The sequence below is a fragment of the Carettochelys insculpta genome, chromosome 9, assembly GCF_033958435.1.
Source record: "Carettochelys insculpta isolate YL-2023 chromosome 9, ASM3395843v1, whole genome shotgun sequence".
NCBI classification, from domain to species: Eukaryota; Metazoa; Chordata; order Testudines; family Carettochelyidae; genus Carettochelys; species Carettochelys insculpta.
The window spans coordinates 24789892-24808666 of NC_134145.1; the positions used below are offsets into that span (position 1 = coordinate 24789892).

General features: G+C 40.8%; 1 protein-coding gene across 5 annotated transcripts in view; it reads right to left on the reverse strand.

Moving 5' to 3' along the window:
• ZZZ3 (zinc finger ZZ-type containing 3) overlaps positions 1-18775 on the reverse strand; it is a 124908-nt gene that overhangs the window by 58981 nt on the left and 47152 nt on the right. For all 5 annotated transcript variants that reach the window (XM_075002797.1, XM_075002796.1, XM_075002793.1 and 2 more), the window contains exon 2: positions 13720-15275. In XM_075002797.1, coding sequence (XP_074858898.1) covers positions 13720-15224 — 1505 coding nt within the window. In that variant the 5' untranslated portion in view covers positions 15225-15275. The remainder of the gene's footprint in view (positions 1-13719; positions 15276-18775) is intronic.

Sequence of the window (18775 nt, forward strand, 5' to 3'; positions counted from 1 at the left end):
AATATTCTAATAAGGCACAGATGCAAATTCCCCACGCCTCATTAGCATACGGTCACATGATTTGGAGTCCGGAAGACCGTTCTTCCGGACTCCAAAAACGCCGTTTAGAAGCGCGGCCCTGGGGGAGCTTCTGGAAGGAAGTCCTTCTTCCGGAGGCCCCTTCTTCCCAAAAATTTTCATGAAGAAGGGGCGTCCGGAAGAAGGACTTCCTTCCGGAAGCTCCCCGGGTGCCACACTTCTAAACGGCGTTTTGGAGTCCAGAAGAACGGTCTTCTGGACTCCAAATCATGTGACTGTATGCTAATGAGGCGCAGGGAATTTGCACCCATGCCTTATTAGCATATTTCGGGCCGTGTATTACCATGCCACTTTTGGAGAAAGTGGCCCGTGTATAAAGCGGCCCACTGGTTTAGTGGCTCCTAGTGGCCTGGTATAAGAACAGAATAGAATTCAAAACCAAATTAGAAATTTATATTAGTGATATCATTCATACTTATGAGAACAAGAAGTCCTGTGGCACTTTATAGACCAACAGATATTTTGGAGCATAAGCTTTCTGCCCACAAAAGCTTATGCTCCAAAACATCTCTTGGTCTATAAAGTGCCACAGGACTTCTTGTTCTCAAAGTTACAGACTAACATGGCTACCTCTCTGATACTTGTATTCATACTTATGTTAGCTGGAATTAAAATATATGAAGTTTCAAGCCTCATGTTTCAAGGCATAAGCTAATAACTGACCACAAATCTTGCACCAGTATAATTATTACTATCAGAGGTATGATTTTTAATTAAAATAGTTACACTAGTAGACCTTGTATGGACAGTTTCATATCAGTATAAAGGTGTCTTATACTAGCACCATACAGGAACAGCTGTAATAAGGCACCTTCAAACTGACAAATGCATACACACTAGAGAGTTTGTATCACCTCAGCTATCCCAGTATAGTTAATACAGCACTTTTGCGTAGGGACAAATCCTAAATACTTGAAGTAACAAAATTTCCAGAGACATTACTGCAAAAGTATATATTGTGTGTTCTTTTGAACCTTCTCTGAAGCACTTAATAGGTACCACTGTCATTGGCGGGGGCGGGGGGGGGGGAGTCGCACACAACGTATGAAATTATATCAACTGTTTCAAAAAACAAAAGTAACATTACATGGGAAAGTCTCATGTTTGTTTAGCAGAGTATCAGAATATACTCCTAATGTTTCTCCTGAGCTACACCTGCTCTTCTTCTACTTCAGTGGTCCTAAAAGTGTGGGCCAGGACCCCAAAGTGGGTCTTGACCCCATATTAATGATGTTGCCAGGGCTGGTGTCAGACTTGCTAGCACGGTAGACAAGACTTAATTGACCCATGGGCAAGGTGGGTGGAGAGGGGAGGAACAGCTTCAGCTTTGGGAGAGGCTAGCCCCCAGCCTCACCCCACTAAGACCCCTGAAGAACTGCCTGTGGCTCCAGCAGCAATGTAAAGAGACTTAGGCACCTGCCCCCTTTGCTTTACCTCTCTCCAACAGCAAGCCTGCTTGGTGGGGTCCAGGGTTGAAGCCCAGGCATTAGCCCCACTGCTCAGAGACAAAGCCCAACATCTTAAGCTTCAGCCTTGGGTGACAGGGCTCAGGAACTAAAGAACCCATTCTACTTTAATTATAACTTTCCAAGAAAACTGCAGTTCTGTATCAGTTGCATTATTTTAACCTCTCATATTTTTGACACTTCCAGACAGCCCTTGCGTCTAATCTTTAGTCACTTTCCAATTTAGATATGCTACAATAATTAACAAACTAGTTAAATATTTTAAAAATCAGTAGGAGCCAAATGTTACCATCTCAGTTCTCTCCTTTAAAACAAATTTGTTTTAAATTATCAGTTAGAGTGCACTGTAGTAAACTTTTTTTTTTTTTTTTTTTTTTTTTAAGGAAGCTGATGAACCTCAGGACTTGAAAACAATTACTTTGATATTTATTAGTTAAGGTCTGGTCTACGCTAAAACGTTAGACTGACACAGCCTCTGCTCTGAAGTCACTCTTGCCAATCTAATTCCACCACTACATGAGAAGTTTTGCATTTAGACTGACAGAGTTAGGACAATGAAGCATCTGTGCAGACATTGTTACTTAGGTCAACTTTAGTGGCCTCCAGGCAGTGTCCTACCACCCTGGTCACGGTTTTGAACTCCACTGCTTGATGGCCGTGTGCATGCCCCTCCCTGTTTAAAGTGCCATGAATTTTTTAAATTTCATTTCCTGTTGCTTGGTGTGTAGAGCTCACCTAACAATTGCTCAGATGATCATTCTGGTTGCATGTTGTCTGAAGTATGCACGAAGTGCTGGATTTCCTGTCTCTGTGGGGAGAAGAGGCTCTGCAGGCTCTGATGTTGATAATGAACAAGAGATCATTTAAATCATTGGGAAAAAGGCTACCAGAGGGACCTGAAATAATGCTTCATAAAAGCAATGGAACTGCAGCAGACATAACAGAAGAAAAGGGAGGCTAATAGTCACGCTGGTGCAGTGACAGACAGGCCATTTTTACAAATTGCTGCATGCCATTCTCAGCTGAGACTCTACCACCACCTCTAACAGTCCTGTGGAATTCAGGGAAGCTGGAGTTAAGGTGTCTGGAATGAACACTGAGATTGTGGTGTTGGATAAGGAAGACGAGGCAGCAGCAACCAGGAAGTCAGTAGCAAAATGAGCCAGAATCTGTTTTTGACTATGGAGTAGCTGAGCTAACCCCTAAAGTTCAGTGTGGGTGAGCCCGATATCTCGAAGGAACCTCTGTTAAGTATGGAGTTTGCTTTGATATTGCAGGGATACATCTGTTCATTTGCTCTTTTTCATCTTGCTAGAAGAGGTAGGAAATAGCAACTCTGCCCGTTTTGTTATCAACTTGAAATTTCCCATTTAGAAAGGAGCACAGCAGAAGAGGTTGTTATGTGCACTGTGATATCCTATGAATCCTCTTGAAACTTTGCTTGAGATAGTCTGCAATCCTCTACTGAAGGTTTATGGGGAGGACTGTCTCATGCTTCTGTTGCATTAAGATACTTATTTATACCACTCAGCAATTACTTCAACAGGCACCACTGCAGCACACAAGCTTGCAGTACAAGTACCCGGTTTGCAGCTGGCCCTGATCAAAATCTGTTCCCTTTCTGCCTGTTACCCTCAGGAATAAGATATTCGCTAAAACCACCACCTGTGGAAAAATGTGCTAGTATTCAGTTAAATTACCATATTAGCTTACGCTCATGCCCAGGAGCTACCCCCACATACTGTCCTTGTCTCTCTTCCTCCCCCAGGGCCATGTTCATCATGGTTGGGACTGCTGTTCTGCCCTTTCAAGGGGAAGTGAAAATACAGTGCTGTAACCTGTGTGGGTCAAAAGGAGTGAGTTGAGTATATCAAATTTCCATTTTAGAAGTATAGTCACAATAGTACCTCTGCACACTGCATTGTTTGCAACTGGAAATGTGGTCTTTAGCATCTCTCCATCCACACCAACACAGAGGCTCAGTCAGATGAGAAGGAAGAGGATGTAGGATGGTATGTTGTAAGAGATCCTGGAAAACTCTTGTGTTTCACAGATCACCCTTGCAGAATGAATGGATGGGGTAGAGCACAGAAGAAAATAGCACAAGAAAAGGAGAGAGATGTGCAACTGGAAATGCTAGTACTTCTTAAGCAGGAAAGAGACATACTGGAGACACTGCTGACCTTCAGGCTCCACAGACTCATGCTAGCCTCCCTCTGCAGCCCAAAATTGTGGGAACCTTCATACACACTTACCACACATTCCACGTGGTATCCTGGGCCGCTACACAATCCCTACCACTAGAGCTTGGGGGAGAATACAGGGAGACAATCAGCCACACATAAACCAACTTGTGAGAGAGACAGTTGGCATATGTGTCTGTGGACTGAAAGTCATTGTTCTTTCCCCTTCCAAGGTTCTTTCTCCTGTATGTATTAAGTTTCGTTCAGTTACGAATTGTCTGTTTTATGGGTTTTGAATAAAAGTCTACAAAACTTAATTAACCTTAGTTCACAACATATGCCAGCTGGGATTTGTGTCATTCACAGAGAATAGCGAAAGGTGTTTCCATGGTTATATTATTAAACGCAGAGTGTTCATTATAAAGGTTCATATCAGAATGCAAAATAACAATGCCAGGTAGAGCACACTACAACACACATTATTGTGGCTCACTATTAAAATATTTTTTCAATCTCTTCCTTTCAAGCTCTTCTTAAAGTCCTGGTATCTGACTGCTCAAAAAGAAGGAGACAACCATTCCATCGCTGTCCTTCCCTGTGGGAATGTTTTCCCCTTTGCTTCACAGATACTCTGAAGCACACCACAGGCTGCTATAACACCGAGAAATTTCCTCCGCCCCCCCGAGGTCTAATTTTGTGACTAGACAGCACCAGAAGCTTTTCAAAGGGCCAAAGGCACATTCAACTGTGATTCTGTACCTGATGAGCTTGTAGTTCAAGCACTCCTTGCTGCTACTGAGATGACTGGTATATGGCTCTGAGTCATGGGGAGTTAAGGGTAGGCTGAGTTTTTCAGAATCACAAGTGGCATTTGAACATTTGCAATGGTCTATGTTCATAAAGATGTATATGTGATGCACTTTCCCAGATCATCCTTTGCTGAAGTCAGTAAAACATCCCTAGCGGCACGCCAGCACTTCCAATACCATAGCAAAGTAGCTATATCTGTTGCTGAACTGCGTAGCAATGTAATCTGGTGCAAAATTAGGGCTATTCATGCCACTTACTGCTCCATCACAACTCAGGAACTCCACTGCTGCAAAATCATCTACTGCGTCCTGCCCAGAGTCACAGTCTTTCTTAAGAGGGTGTAATTTTAATGGTTCTATACATTTGCATCACAGCAACTCCTACATCTGACTTCCCAACTCCAAACTGATTCCTGAAAACTGGAAGCAATCTAGAATTACAAGCTTCCACAGAGCGATCGCCATTCACTCCTCTATTGTCAGTGCAACTCTCATTTTGGTGTCAGTCTGCAGGAGGGCTGGTCAAGCTTCGTACATGCTTCAAGGAATGTTGCTTTGCGTGCCTGAAAGTTCTACAGCCACTGATTGTCATTCCTTACCTGCATAATGAGTTGATCACAGTCAGTGCTTGTTTCTCATGCTATGCCTAGACTATGTATCTTTTCCTGAAATCTCCCCATAAACTGCACACCACAACTTGCGTATCTTTTTCTTCCTTCCTGTTGGGAGGGGCTTTTCCAAAATTTGGCCCATCTACACGGTACCAATTTTCAAAGAAACCTCCTCTGTCGGGCCACCCCTTTTTCCTCTTAGAACAAGGTTTACAGTGATGGCAACAAAACACTCCCAATGTGGCAGACCTCTTTCAAAAGACCTCCAGTTGCCTGGAAAAGTTCTGCAGCCCAGACATAGCTTTAGATCCACAACTGGGGCTCCACCCTCTACAGCTGCTCAATAAATGCCAATAGCAGCTCTGAATTGTTTGTTTCCCACAGAAAGCTGGCCTCCGAGGAATCATCATGTTCCCCACAGCTCCTCTGATGGCTCTGCAAATACACAGAGTGCAGTACATGCAATGCTCATCACAACAGTGCAGAGCAGTGCAGGATCCAAGCTTCTCATATAGATGGTAAATACACAGGTTTGCCAGGCTTTTTAAAAGGGATACAAAACATTACCAGATGAAGAGAACATTAGGGGATGGAGAAAACTTAATCAAGAGGAACTGAAATCACGTTCCAAGTTTCTCTTGCGTGACTCGTTTGCCCTCAAAAAACATTGCTAACAACTTCTTGGAACACCCTGCACTAGATGGCAGTGAGTTACACACTGGCATACTTACCCATTATACACTGTTCTCTGCATAGATGCAATGGCTAATAGTGAGAACAAAAACCATAGCCACAAGTAGTGTAGTGCAGACATGCAAAAGCTACTTAATTACTAAGTATGGCTGTATGTGGACATAAGTTATGTCAATTTAATTTTGTAGCATGGACTAGCCCCAAGACTAAGCAAGTCAGCTAGAATGAAAACTACAGATGCAGCCATGACCCAAGGAAATAACTCCTGAAATTTAAATGAATAAATCCATTGTTTATGGTTTATTGGATAGTTTATGTAATCAGAACATATGACTTGAATTTCTATTCTTTAAATGCAACTTATATCTTTTGCTTTCTTTTTTCCTGTCTTTGACTTGTGCTTTTCACTTTGACCTTTGTGATTGAACTCTGCTTAAATTTAATTTTCTTTCTTCCACCACAATTCTTTCTTCCAGCACAATTTCCATCTCTCTTCCTCACTCAGTATCATCCTTATCTTTCCCCTCTTTTATCAATCCTGTCTTCTCTTCTATGCCCATGCCCTCACACACTCGCTAAACCTAACCCATCACACAAGTGCTTTTAACATTTTAACAAATGCTTAAGAGACAGATAATTAAAGATGTCACTCAAAGACCAACAGAAATGATGAGGGGACTCCTGCTGTTCAGATATTAAAGGAAAGGGGAAGATACAGGAATTGATACAGGGATGTCATTTCCCCAGATCTTTGGTTGTTTCACCTTTGAAATTAGTCTCTGGCTACTAACTGTCTAATAAATGTGAAGTGTTCCCACATATATATCTCTACAAACCACTTGCATGCCAGAAAGACAAATGAGCATGCACATTCTGTCTCACGCTGTTGCTTCTCTTTCATTTCAGGTCATCTCCCAAAAGAATCTGCAGTCTTCACTCCTCTAACATATCTTATGGCTGTTGTGATTACAATGTGTTTGCTTCTGATAGCACACCTTTATCACAGCATTCTGGCTATTGTGAAGGAAATGTTTCCACTGCTGTACCCCTCTCATCAGATGCACATTATTAAGCCTTCTTTCCCAATACGTAATTGCACTGCCTGAGTTTTCCTTCTGAGAGGTTTCTCAACTAGCAACATAGCTAAACTGACCTTATTCTTGTCACAGTCCTGTGGACAGCAATGAAACTACTTAGCTTTACTCTGCTACAGTTTGGCAAAGCTACCAATAACTGAAAAGGAAGTGGAACTGCTGTCCAGTTCGACTTCCTGTTGCAGCTTCAGCAAGAAGACACTGCTTTACTTTAAAGTCCATTCGATATTTGAAGGTTATTTTTGCAAACTTTATTTCTTTTTAAAGGAAAGGATCAGCTCTGTAGAAGCTGACACTGTTCACCCTGAGCTTTTTACTAGTTACGTATAATTCACTGAAGGCATTTAGTGATAACCATTGCTTTCTCAAGGCTGTGTTTCTCGTAAACACTATGCTAACTGAAACTGCAGAGAAGCTTTAGGCTTGGTTACCCAATTAATGGGGAGGACAGCTGTTCCCCAATTAATAGGGAACCCAACTCTCCCCCCACTCCCAAAACAGGGGCAGATCGCACTGGAGTGCTCCCCCTCCCCATCCATGGCAGCACCAGTCCCTGGAGCATAGCAGACAGGGACACTGCAGCTGGGCAGAGCAACCTTGGTTCCCTGTGTGCCATGAGCAGAGGCACACCAGCCCAGCAGGGGGTCCACTCTAGCCGAGTCTGGCTGAAGTGGCCTATACACCCCGCATCCCTCTCCCCTATCCCCTTCCTTCAGTTGCTGTGGACAGGGAAAGCTCCAGCTGGGCTGAAGCATGCCTACCCATGACAGCCCCCTGGGCTGGAGCAACTCCCTGCCTGTGGTGGGCTGCTCCAGTCCCTACTGGTTAACCATAACCAGTAAGCCTCATCCATTTAGGATGACATTTACAAGTTAACCGGTTAACCATTAAAACCTCTAAGCCATCAATCCTGGCTCTCAGTGGTCTGTGCTGTTATTAAGCTTTCTTTTACCCCTCAATGTCTTCTAAGAGCCCAGTAAGCAGTGGAAGTGTTGGCAATACTGCCAGACAATAATGACTTCCTGTGGTCCAGCAAAGTCTCTCGTTTGGCACCAGTCAGGTGCCAAGGGTGTTGGACTAGAGAGGTTCAACTTATAGTTAGATTTTTACAATACAAAAATAGGAAAAGTTTGTCAGAAAATCTTTATAGATTTATAATTAAAACGGGTTCTCTAAGATATTTTGGAAATAATTTGGTAGCCAAAAAAGTGGGTGTGCACACATGTGCCAAAGGCTAACATGCTAGAAGTTAAAATTAAAATGTATTATTAATGTGTATTAATTATGGTATTAATTATTAATGTGCATTAATTATAGTGGTCGAAAATCATCATAAAAGTATCTAGATCTGACCTGCAATTGTTTGTCACAGATGGACTGTGCAAACTCTATGCAAAGTCTTCCAGATCCTCCGCCCCATAGACTGTTTGTAGACATGCAAAACATTTTAGGAAGTAAAGCACAGCAAGTATAATGTAAGTGGAGAACAGATTGAAAAAAAAAAAACTGAGGAAAAATGAAAAGCCGGACAAAGGGAGAAAGATACTGAAAACAGCAAGCATGACCGGAGAAGACAAAGAATTTATGAGTAAGCTGATGAGAATGATGAAAGTTGACAAGAAGACAACAAACATATATTAGTAAGTATTAAGACAGACTTTTGAAAACTACTAAAATGTAAAAATTGTACACTAGAATAATATATAGAAATAAATAAATGATTTTTCCCCCAGCAAGGCACCTGTATGAGCAGAAATTGTATAAAAAGAAACCAAAACCATAGACCAAATTAATAATATGTGCATGAAACAAAAAGGGGGAAATGTACAATTATATAAACTCCTAGATTCCAGCCTGTTACTGTTTTCTCTACTGTATGACTACTGTTTACAGTAGTCTGAATCACCCTTTGGAGGAAGAGCTGTCATTTGTTATAAGACTGTACTGTGCTTACCCTGAGGCTCAACTTGGCAGAGGCTGTTATAACCACCATAAATAATAATATTCTGATATCTTCCCACTTCTGTGGTATTTATTTTCCTACAATAATTTTCATGTCCTTAGAAATGTTCACACAAAAATGTTTTATGTACATTGACAATTAAAACAATTTCATACACAAAGGCTACAACAGATGCATTATTGCCTTGCTTGTCTGGGAAACAAAAGTCTTTAGGATTTTTGTTGGACATATTAGCACAGTCTAACCAATGAAGTTACTGTAATTATTGTGAGCTATATAACTTTGGGAAACACCTTATATTAACAAGGAAATCAATACACATTTAGTGTCCATCAGTAAATTACAATCCCTGATAACACTGCATAAAACAAAGCTTATTCTCAAACATGGTGAATGTAGGTTTAACAAACTTTACAATTAAGGTAAATAAGACCACTAGGGATGTTAGACAATGCGGACATTTTATAGATGATACACTGATTTAAGACAGTGACTTCCAAACATTTCAGGTCTTGTCCCCCGGCAGGGCTGGGAATGGGCTGTGTTAGGTGGGGGAGGGGATGCCAGAGCAGAGCTGGGAGGAACGCAGGGGTGGGTTGGGCTCTCTTCCAATCCTGCGCAGGCTGAACTATGTCCAGTCCCACCTACTCAAACATTCCTCCAGCACGGGGCATGCTTCACAGTTTAGGTAACTGTTTAAACTCTATAGGTGGCCATAAAAAACCTGTTTTCTCTGTGATGATCTATGTAGTAATATTAAGTGTCATATGTTGACTGGCTGCGTGGATTAATTTATAAGAATGAATTCAAAGTTAAACAAAGAGAGCAAAACTCACCCACAAAGAAAAAACATAGCTGAACATAAATTGCTGTAAGACAGATAGAGGTTATCCTCTTTGCAGAGCCACAGCAAACTCTTTCGCATCTGGCAGCACCGGCACCGAGAGGTTGCCAGATATTCAAATATTCTGGATAACAGAGAAGTATACCTAGCAACACGTAACACTAAGGAAAAACAAGATTTGCTATTAAAAAACAAACAAAAATGTATGCAGAGCGCTTTATTTACCAATCACAGCAGTATTACGCACTGTAAACAAACTGTATTTGTTGTATTTATGTTCACTATACTTTACTTGGGCAAAAAGTAACTAAAATTTATTTATGGTTAAAACGTTATTTATTTGAGAGTTCCAGATGATAAACTGTCGGACATGGAAGAGTTTACTGCACTAAAACAGGATCACCACACTCTGGAAAGCCAAAATGACACAGAACTGATAGAATTTGCCTGCTATAATGGAAACTCTTTAACAGGACTATATTAAATGTGAACTAAAGACCTTTAAGGTCACAAATCATAGCTTCCGCATAAGGGAGTTTGGTGCACACTGTTAATCACACTCTTCATCCACAGACTTACTCATTCTTTGTAGGAAAGAACAATACAGATTAAGTAACAGTATTTCAGTGGTTCCCACTTCAAAAGTGAGCATAGTGCGTTTCCTGATTTATACCATGATTTCTGAAACACCGCCAAGTCCTCCTTTCTGTAATAACTGCTGAAATGTTCCACATTTCAGAAACTGTAACCCTTTGCTCAAGATTCTGCAACTAGATCATTACCCCTTAACAATCGTCAGTGGCCAGTAGCAGCCTATAAATATATCTACCTCCAAAACCATTCCCACTAGCTATCACAAGTAGCTTTCCAAGATCAACAATAACTAGTAAAATTGAAAGCATAATCATACATGTATTGACAGAGCTTTTTTCTACACAAATAGGTACTGGAACTCAACCCCTACCCCACCCAACGCAGCCACAAAAGCCCCCCCCAACAGTCCCCACCCCCCACTCAACCCACACCTCCACTCAACCCCCTTCGTGACCCTGGCTCAACATCCCCCTCAACCCACCCCCTTCTCTGACTTAACCCCTCACATGGCCCCAACTCAACCCTGGCTCTGGCTCAACCCCTCCACATGACTACACAGCCCCAGCCCCTCACGTGGCCCAGCCCTTGGCCCCCATGGCCCCAGCTCTGGCCACTCAGTCCCGGCTCAACCTCCCCACACAACTGTGTGGGCCCAACTCAACTCAACTCAACATCCCCCCCCCCACCCCAACCCACCCCAGGTTTAACCCTCTGCCTGCCTCCCATGGCCCCAGTCCCCAGCCAGGCTTAACCATCTCCAACTGCCCACCCCCAAACCCAGGACTTACATTTCAAAAGGAGCTCCATGTGCTACTGCTGTTGCACCAGCTGCATGGCTCCTCCCATGTACAGCCACAGGAGCAGCTCCCTGACTTGCACGCTGAAAGAGCAGGCATCGGTCTAATTGTTTTAATGGTGTGGCTGGCCATTAAGCCAAATAAATTGAGTCCCGCTCTTTCCCCTGCAGGCAGGGAGCTGGAGGCAAAGCGGCGGCAGTGCCTTTTAAAAATGGTGCCAAGAAAAAAGATGGCAGTACACAGTTCTGCTGTATTCTGCCAGAAAAAAAGTCCTAGATAATAACATATTGGTTCAGATTTTCAGGTCAGATTAGCCTCTAAACACTGTATGTTCACACTCATTTGCACATATTACCAGTGAAATTAAATGCACTGTCTAATGTTTGCATCCACATGTGGATTTAGTCTACAATAATGTTGGTTTTAAATATGCAGTAAACCCTCAGTTTAACAGACCCAGATATAAAGAACTTCAGAAATAACAGACACTGTCTGCCAGTCCCCCTGCCCCTGCCAAATAAATGGAGTCTGGAGACTCACAGAGCCACTGCTAGGGCCGGAGAAGCAGCTGGAATGCCTGGGGCTGCCAGAGCCACTGGGGCCAGAGGAGCTGGGGGGGTGGGTGTGGAGGGAGAGAGGTGGCTGTAGCAGGGTACAGGAGCTATCCTCACCCAGCCCCATGTGCACGATGTCAGCACCCAGATGCCACTGCCTGCAAAGGCACCGAGCAGCAGCCACAGTGTCAGAGGTGGGGTCCACTGGCAGGTTGGGGCTGGCCATGGTTTACTTCCACTCGGGTGGCTCAGAGCCAGGGGCCAGAAGAGCTGTAGTGCTGACAGCTGAAGGAGGTGGAAAGAGCCAGGTTGGTATTCAGCTCCTCTCCTGATAATTGGGAGAGGGAGACGGAGGTGTGAGGAGAAGAATGGGGCAGGAGGATGGAAGGGAAGAGGAGGGGCGAAGGACAGGAGTGAGTGATGGGCTGGGAAGGTCAGTGCATCATTATACAGTTTAACTATTCGTATATAATGGACTTTCGGCAGTAACGGACACCCTTTTCCCCATTAGTCCATTAAGTTGAGGGTTTACCGTGCTTAGTTTCAGAAAAGCAAAATCCAAGACCACATCTGAAAACATGTCCCATTGTTACATGCTGTTCTAATAATCAGTAGTTACAGAGCTAAGAGAAGCATTATCCTCACCCTGACACAAATTAAAATAGGTCACCTTGTTAAACAAAGAACCAAGAAAAATATTTTTAAAACAAAGTGATTAAGCTTCTATTTCATCTGACCATTACCATATATTTATTTTGTACAATGTGAAATGTCTGTCAGTGGGAAAGCCATTGAGAAAGTGCTGTAGTGTATGCACGTTATCATTTTTAATGATAATTTATGCAAAACTCACAGCTGAACCACTGTGTACTTTGTCAGCCTTTCCTAATCAAAACAATTTACCTATATCCAATGCTAAAGAAATTTAATTCTAACGATAATGTAACTCCACAAGTCATAACAACAGTGTCAAACTTGTGCAGGATTAAAGACAATCACCTGTGTCTTGTGCCTTATAATGCCCTAGGGTGCCATTATCTCTGGAAACCACAGCAGCTTCTGTCAAGTCTTAGAGCTAACAATAATTTTGTTTGTCTGTTCATATGAACTAAAGTAAAGCTCTTCTGCAATTATTATTTTTGGTATTTTAATACTCAGAAGAAAATCTAGACAAAATACTAAATAGCAAAAGAAAACAAAAACCAAAACACCAACTTTATAAAGGTCTTAGAATTGTCATGTGGGATATAGCTGTGATATGATCTGTCCATACATACTTTGTTTGCAAAAAGCACTGCCTTTTCTTTATAACATTTACCATGTTACATATTTGTGATTACCCCAGTTTTTTAAGAGCTATTGAGATAATAAACAAATCAGGCTTATACTTTCCAAGGGTAATCAGAATGTCTACCTGCACTACTACTACTACAATAATGTCACCATAGATGAAAACAGGATGCAAATGACAACACTGGTGTACATTTTCAAATTGCTGCATTGGAATTTAGCAACATGGAAAGATAACTGACATGGAAAAATATAGCCATTATTTTCATGCTTTGAACAGATACCATAGCAACTTGTTTATATACTGTTCTATGTATAATAGTACCATCCCTTAACAAATCTGTACGTACTTACTATAACTGTTACAGAGGCTGATAAATAATCAAAACACTTCCGGTTAAAGGCTGTAATCTTTTGGTTTGGTTTCTGCAAGTTCCCTGGGGGGAATAACAACTGAAGTGTGTTTCATAAACAATTTCTTGCTAGAAACTTAAATTATTAGAATTGTATAAACCACATTGCTGTACCACACTGCATATTACACCAGTAAAAATTACTTTTTGAGAGGGGAGAAGAAATGAGGGTTGAATTTAAAGTAGTTATAAAAACTAATAGCTGAACCATTAAGAATTCTACACATGTAAGTTATTGTGGAATTACTTAAAGATATAGAGATAATTTGAACATTAGATTTTTGGCTAAAGAACAAAAGCAGAATTCATGGTTACCATAGTTACACATACTCTTTGTTGTGTTTCAATGCCACATGATCTGATTCAAAGTAATACACATCAGGTTCTTCATCATCATCTTCTGCAGCATGCAGGTTGGCACTCTCTTTGGCAGATGACATATATCCAGCACTGAGCTGAGCCTCAGAGGGTGGCTTACTTAGTTCATCACTCACATAGTCTCCAGAGTCACAAACTCTCACTTTTTCATTCTGCATAATTTCTTTAGATTTTATGGGAGATCCACTGAGATTATTAGTACTTGCAGCTACATTCTTTTCAGTGAGACTAAGGTTATTTTCCTCAACCTGCCCATTTTCTCTACAAGGAGAGTTATTTTTTGTGGGGCTACCTTTGGCAAGGGCCCTTCGTGGTGAAGTTCTCAATGTGTATCTATGTTCTTGAAGTTCTGACATAGATGTAATTTGAGTGGAAACACATTCCAGCACAGAAGATGGCAGTTCAGGTTCACCTGAGAGTGATGTACTATTTTTATCAGCGTTCAGGTGGCTGTTGGTGTTATCAGCACACTGTTCCTTTGAGGCACTGCTATCTCCCACCACATCTACTTCTTCCTCAGAATCCCTTAAGAATGACGACTGTATTTCGGAAAAGGACCCCATAGATGGCTCATTTGCCTGATCAGCATGTTCTACAGGCAGGCAGTCACTTATTTTGTGGTCCTCTAACTTTACCTGTTCTGGTGAATTTGTGCAAGGCACATAACGGTCTGTAACACTGTCCTCCTTGCTGCTATTAAGCAACAATGAAGAATGGGGAAATGAATTCCCATTTTCTGCTACTGTTTTTTCCTTGGACATACAGGAACCAGCATTGTTCTGTTTAGTGTTCCCATCAGGCTGACAGTCATCACAGTTTAGAGCATCTGACTCTCTCTCATCAACCCCATTGACAGCCTGATAATCAGAGAGCTCTTCAACTATTGCAGAATTATTAAACCCCTCCACACAAACGTTCACTTTTTTAACTTCCCTTTTGTCACAATCATCCAATATAAGACATCGACAAGCTCGTTTAGTCCCTGCAGAATTTGCATCATTGTCTAATATGGAACTCTTAAACTCCAATGATTCCTTTTCTGTTTTAGTAGGCAAGTCTTCTTCTGAGCTGTTTGGTACCTCTGAACGTAGGCAACGTTTAATTCGTTTTAGAACTGGTGATACAGGTTCTGCTGGTCTCTTCTCACAATTTTCCACAATTTGTTTCTCAATGTTATCTTTTTCAGATGTAGACAGACCTCTCTTTCTAGGGCTCACCCATGACTCCCGAGCACTTTGCTGTTTCAACTCAGTAGTTTTTCCACTGTTACTTGCCTTCTGAGTTTGCACAGACTCTGGTCTCTTCTTTGGTGATCTTGATCGTACTTGAGAATGAGGAGATAATTCTTCTGGATGGGCAATACTACGATTTCTTAAGGTTCGACCACAAAAGTTCTCATCCAAACCATTAAACCCCACTGTTGATCTTGTAACACGAGTAGATCGAGAAGCAGCCATACTATGGCAAGTCCCTAAAGTATGTTCATCATGATCCACTCATTGGGAAACCTTCAAAAAAAATGTAAACAAAACAATGAGAAAAAGTAACATTCAAAAATAACGGCATTCATAAAAAATATGCTATTGTTCTGAAGGACATATTCTACTTGGCAAAAAGGTACCAAAATATCAAAATTACATATGTTTATTAAATAGATATTTCTTCACTCAGTTTCAACAAACAAGGACTTCTCCACAGAGATATATATACTGATAGACCTCTTCATGCTCTCAAAATTTGTACCCTTATTCACACCTGTATCTGCAAAAATGGATCGTGAATATCCACACTGACATTTGCAGGTGCAGATGCCTACATATATAAAGCAGATATTTTCAAATTTACAGGGTTCTAGATACAAAATTTGTATCCTCATCCATATCCATGAACAAGAGTCACACATATCTGTGGATTTGCAGGGCCCTATACACCGAGTTCTAGAAACAGAATAGTTTACTTACTATTTATATTTATTGAGTTTTTAGGACAGATATCAGAAGATCATTAAGTCTATCAAATATACATGTAACACTTCAGCATTACTAAAATTCACAATTTTTACTATATTGTACACAAAAATCATATTGTGATGACGTACTTATCAACTATCTGTAACCACACAAGAAATATCAAACCTCATCCTTCAATATTCATCAGTACCATTATTATAATCACACAGCAAGATGACACTGAAAATGTATAACAATATCTTGCTAGCGAAATCTGTTGTCTTTATAAAAAAAAAAAAAAAAAAAAAAAAAAAAAATCAAAGAAACTGATAATGTTGGCTGATTACAAAACCCTACCTTCATATAGCAATGGGTTCAAAACAAACTACCATATTTAAAATTCGATGTTCCTATAAATGATGGACAATCATTTTCCATCCCAAATTTTGGAAAAATCCAGGTTCAGATTTAGATTTTAAACTCCTATGCATGGATCTGAGATGTTAGCGTGACACAGGAGCACTAAATTTGGCCAAACCATGTCATCTTAAATACCAGCCTTGTATTCCTCCTATTCTTTAAAAGTTTAACGTGCAACACTGGACATTATCACTAGAGCCTTATTACATCAGAGATGATCAGTAGATTTTTCATAAATGTAAAATATATATTTTTCTTTTCCAACTCTCAGAATTCCAGATTTCAGCAAGCTATTCAAATGACATACAAAGCATGTGACCTGAAAGTTATTTAAAAACAGATAAATACATAAAATCAGGCCATCTAGCTGTTATTAATAAATGCATGAATTGACAAATGGAAGAGCACTACTCCAAACATTTTTTTAAAATTTTCCAACAAAAAGGAAAGAATGACAGTGCCACCTATCAGCAAGTTTGTTTATATATCTAAATAAATATATAAAAACTAGAATAAAGTATTTTAGCATAGAACATTAGGGAAGGAATAACATTTGGATCAATCAGGGCACAACAAACAGTCTTTTAGAACAATTTGATTTTGCCTGACAACAAGAGCAGCTAATGAAACTGCCTGCTTGTATGTGCTTACATTAAAAAACAGCTATTATAAATACACTTAAAAATTACATTAAGTACTAGACAGAATACTAGCCAAATAGCCGAGCTTCGCGAGAAATCTGACTTACACCAGGGTTGCGAGGACACAACCTTCACGTAAGTTAGCAGTCAACTGTACATTGTAGCCCATCTTGCTCTGGATACATATGGTGGGAAGATTACATTTAAGCTAATATGTAACTTCTGAACTAACATATACAACACATAACAGATTATTGATCTGTCAACATAAGTAAATATATTAATATTCTACACTATTAACAAAACCAAATCGAAGCCCCCTTTTCCTTGTAAATTAATCTCAAATTATGTGGTAAAGGATCCCTGTTTTATTCACCCCAGCAGTACAGACATATGAAGCAATGCTGACTTATTACAAAGACATTTGCTAAACACTGCAACTTTTAAATTTGGAGAGTGGGTGACAGACAGGGGCTAACGGGCCTGAAGCAAAGCCTTGTAGGGAGTAGGGCAGGTTTGCAAGAAGCAGCAGCTACATTCATATCTCCTAAGCAACACTCGATTCTTGATACACTGCAAGTGAAATAGTTGTGTTCCTTAGAGCCACAGGATGGCAGCCACAGCCATCTGTGTAAAGTTCTGTATATTTCTCCATGCTCCTCACACAGTGCGCACAAGCACCGAGTCTCATGTCGCTGCATTTCCCACGTTGTCTGTTTATACAATTTCTCTCTCCTGGAGAGCCTAAATTGACAAGCAGATAAACAGAAGAACTAGAGAAAAAATGCATTTACGCTGATCTACACAAATAGATTTAAGTGATACCTTAGCAAAAAGGTTAATTATATAGCATTTACATGGCTGCATAACCACATATTACATAATGCCCTTCCCATACTGAAAGAAACCCAAATTTAAACATCAAATCTTTAGTACCAAATCAACATCACACAAGTTCCACAGGACATCATCTCAACTTCTTATTTTATTATTTTAGCTTTTTCCAATAAAGGCTTAAGTAGAAACCTGAAACACAAGCATCTATATTGTTCACTTGGAAGGATCCTAAATACAAGTTCAAGATAAAATCATTTTACACCACTGCAGTCATAATTATAAATACACACAAACAATTAGACATGCTTTATGTCTATTAAGAGAAAATAATGTCATAGTAGACATTGAAAGTAGGACTGATTCCACCATCAGTTTTCAAAGATTTTGTATTCTACAAATATTTGAAGAACTATAGTGGCACTTGATCCAAATTTGTCTGGTACTGAACAGGACTTAGAATATCTGAACCAAGTACTGGCAATGGTACAAATAGCAGATTACAGTAATGATGTTGTACTTAGAACACAGCAGCACCTCTCCCAACAAATTAATTACCTCTTTAACCTTGGCTGTCTCTGAATGATATAGCTACACTACTTTGGCTATCTCTATACTAGAGCGTTTTGGAAAAAAAAAATAGCATTTTGTCAACAAAACTCATGGAGCATCCACATTCCCAAGGTGTTCTGTCAACAGTAAATCGACAGAATGTGTCACTTTTGTCAACGGCACTCTGCTACTCCCCCATGAGGCAGAATGCCCCTATGGACACAAAGCCAGTCTGGACATTTTGGGAGGCCTTCTGATGACGGAAAGGGCTTCCGAGACACCAGTCAGCCTTGTCAGCTCTATTTCCAGTTCGCCATTCTGTCCAGAGTGTGGCTGGGCAGGTTGTCTGCTCTGTCAACAGAGCAGATTGCACTTGTGATCCGCTTTATGATCTGGCTGCAATCCGTCAACATAAGTTTTATTGGAATATATCTTGTGCCAATTACTTCTGTTGACAGATTGCTCTAGTGTAGACACAGCTGCAGAGCCTGGACAAAGTGTGGGGGGAGGGGAAAAAGCTGGCATCACATTTTTGAAAGGGGTGGAGACTTCGTTGGAAGCGTCAGGGCCAGGGCAGCCAGACTTTCGCACTGCCCAGAATGCAGGGCACAC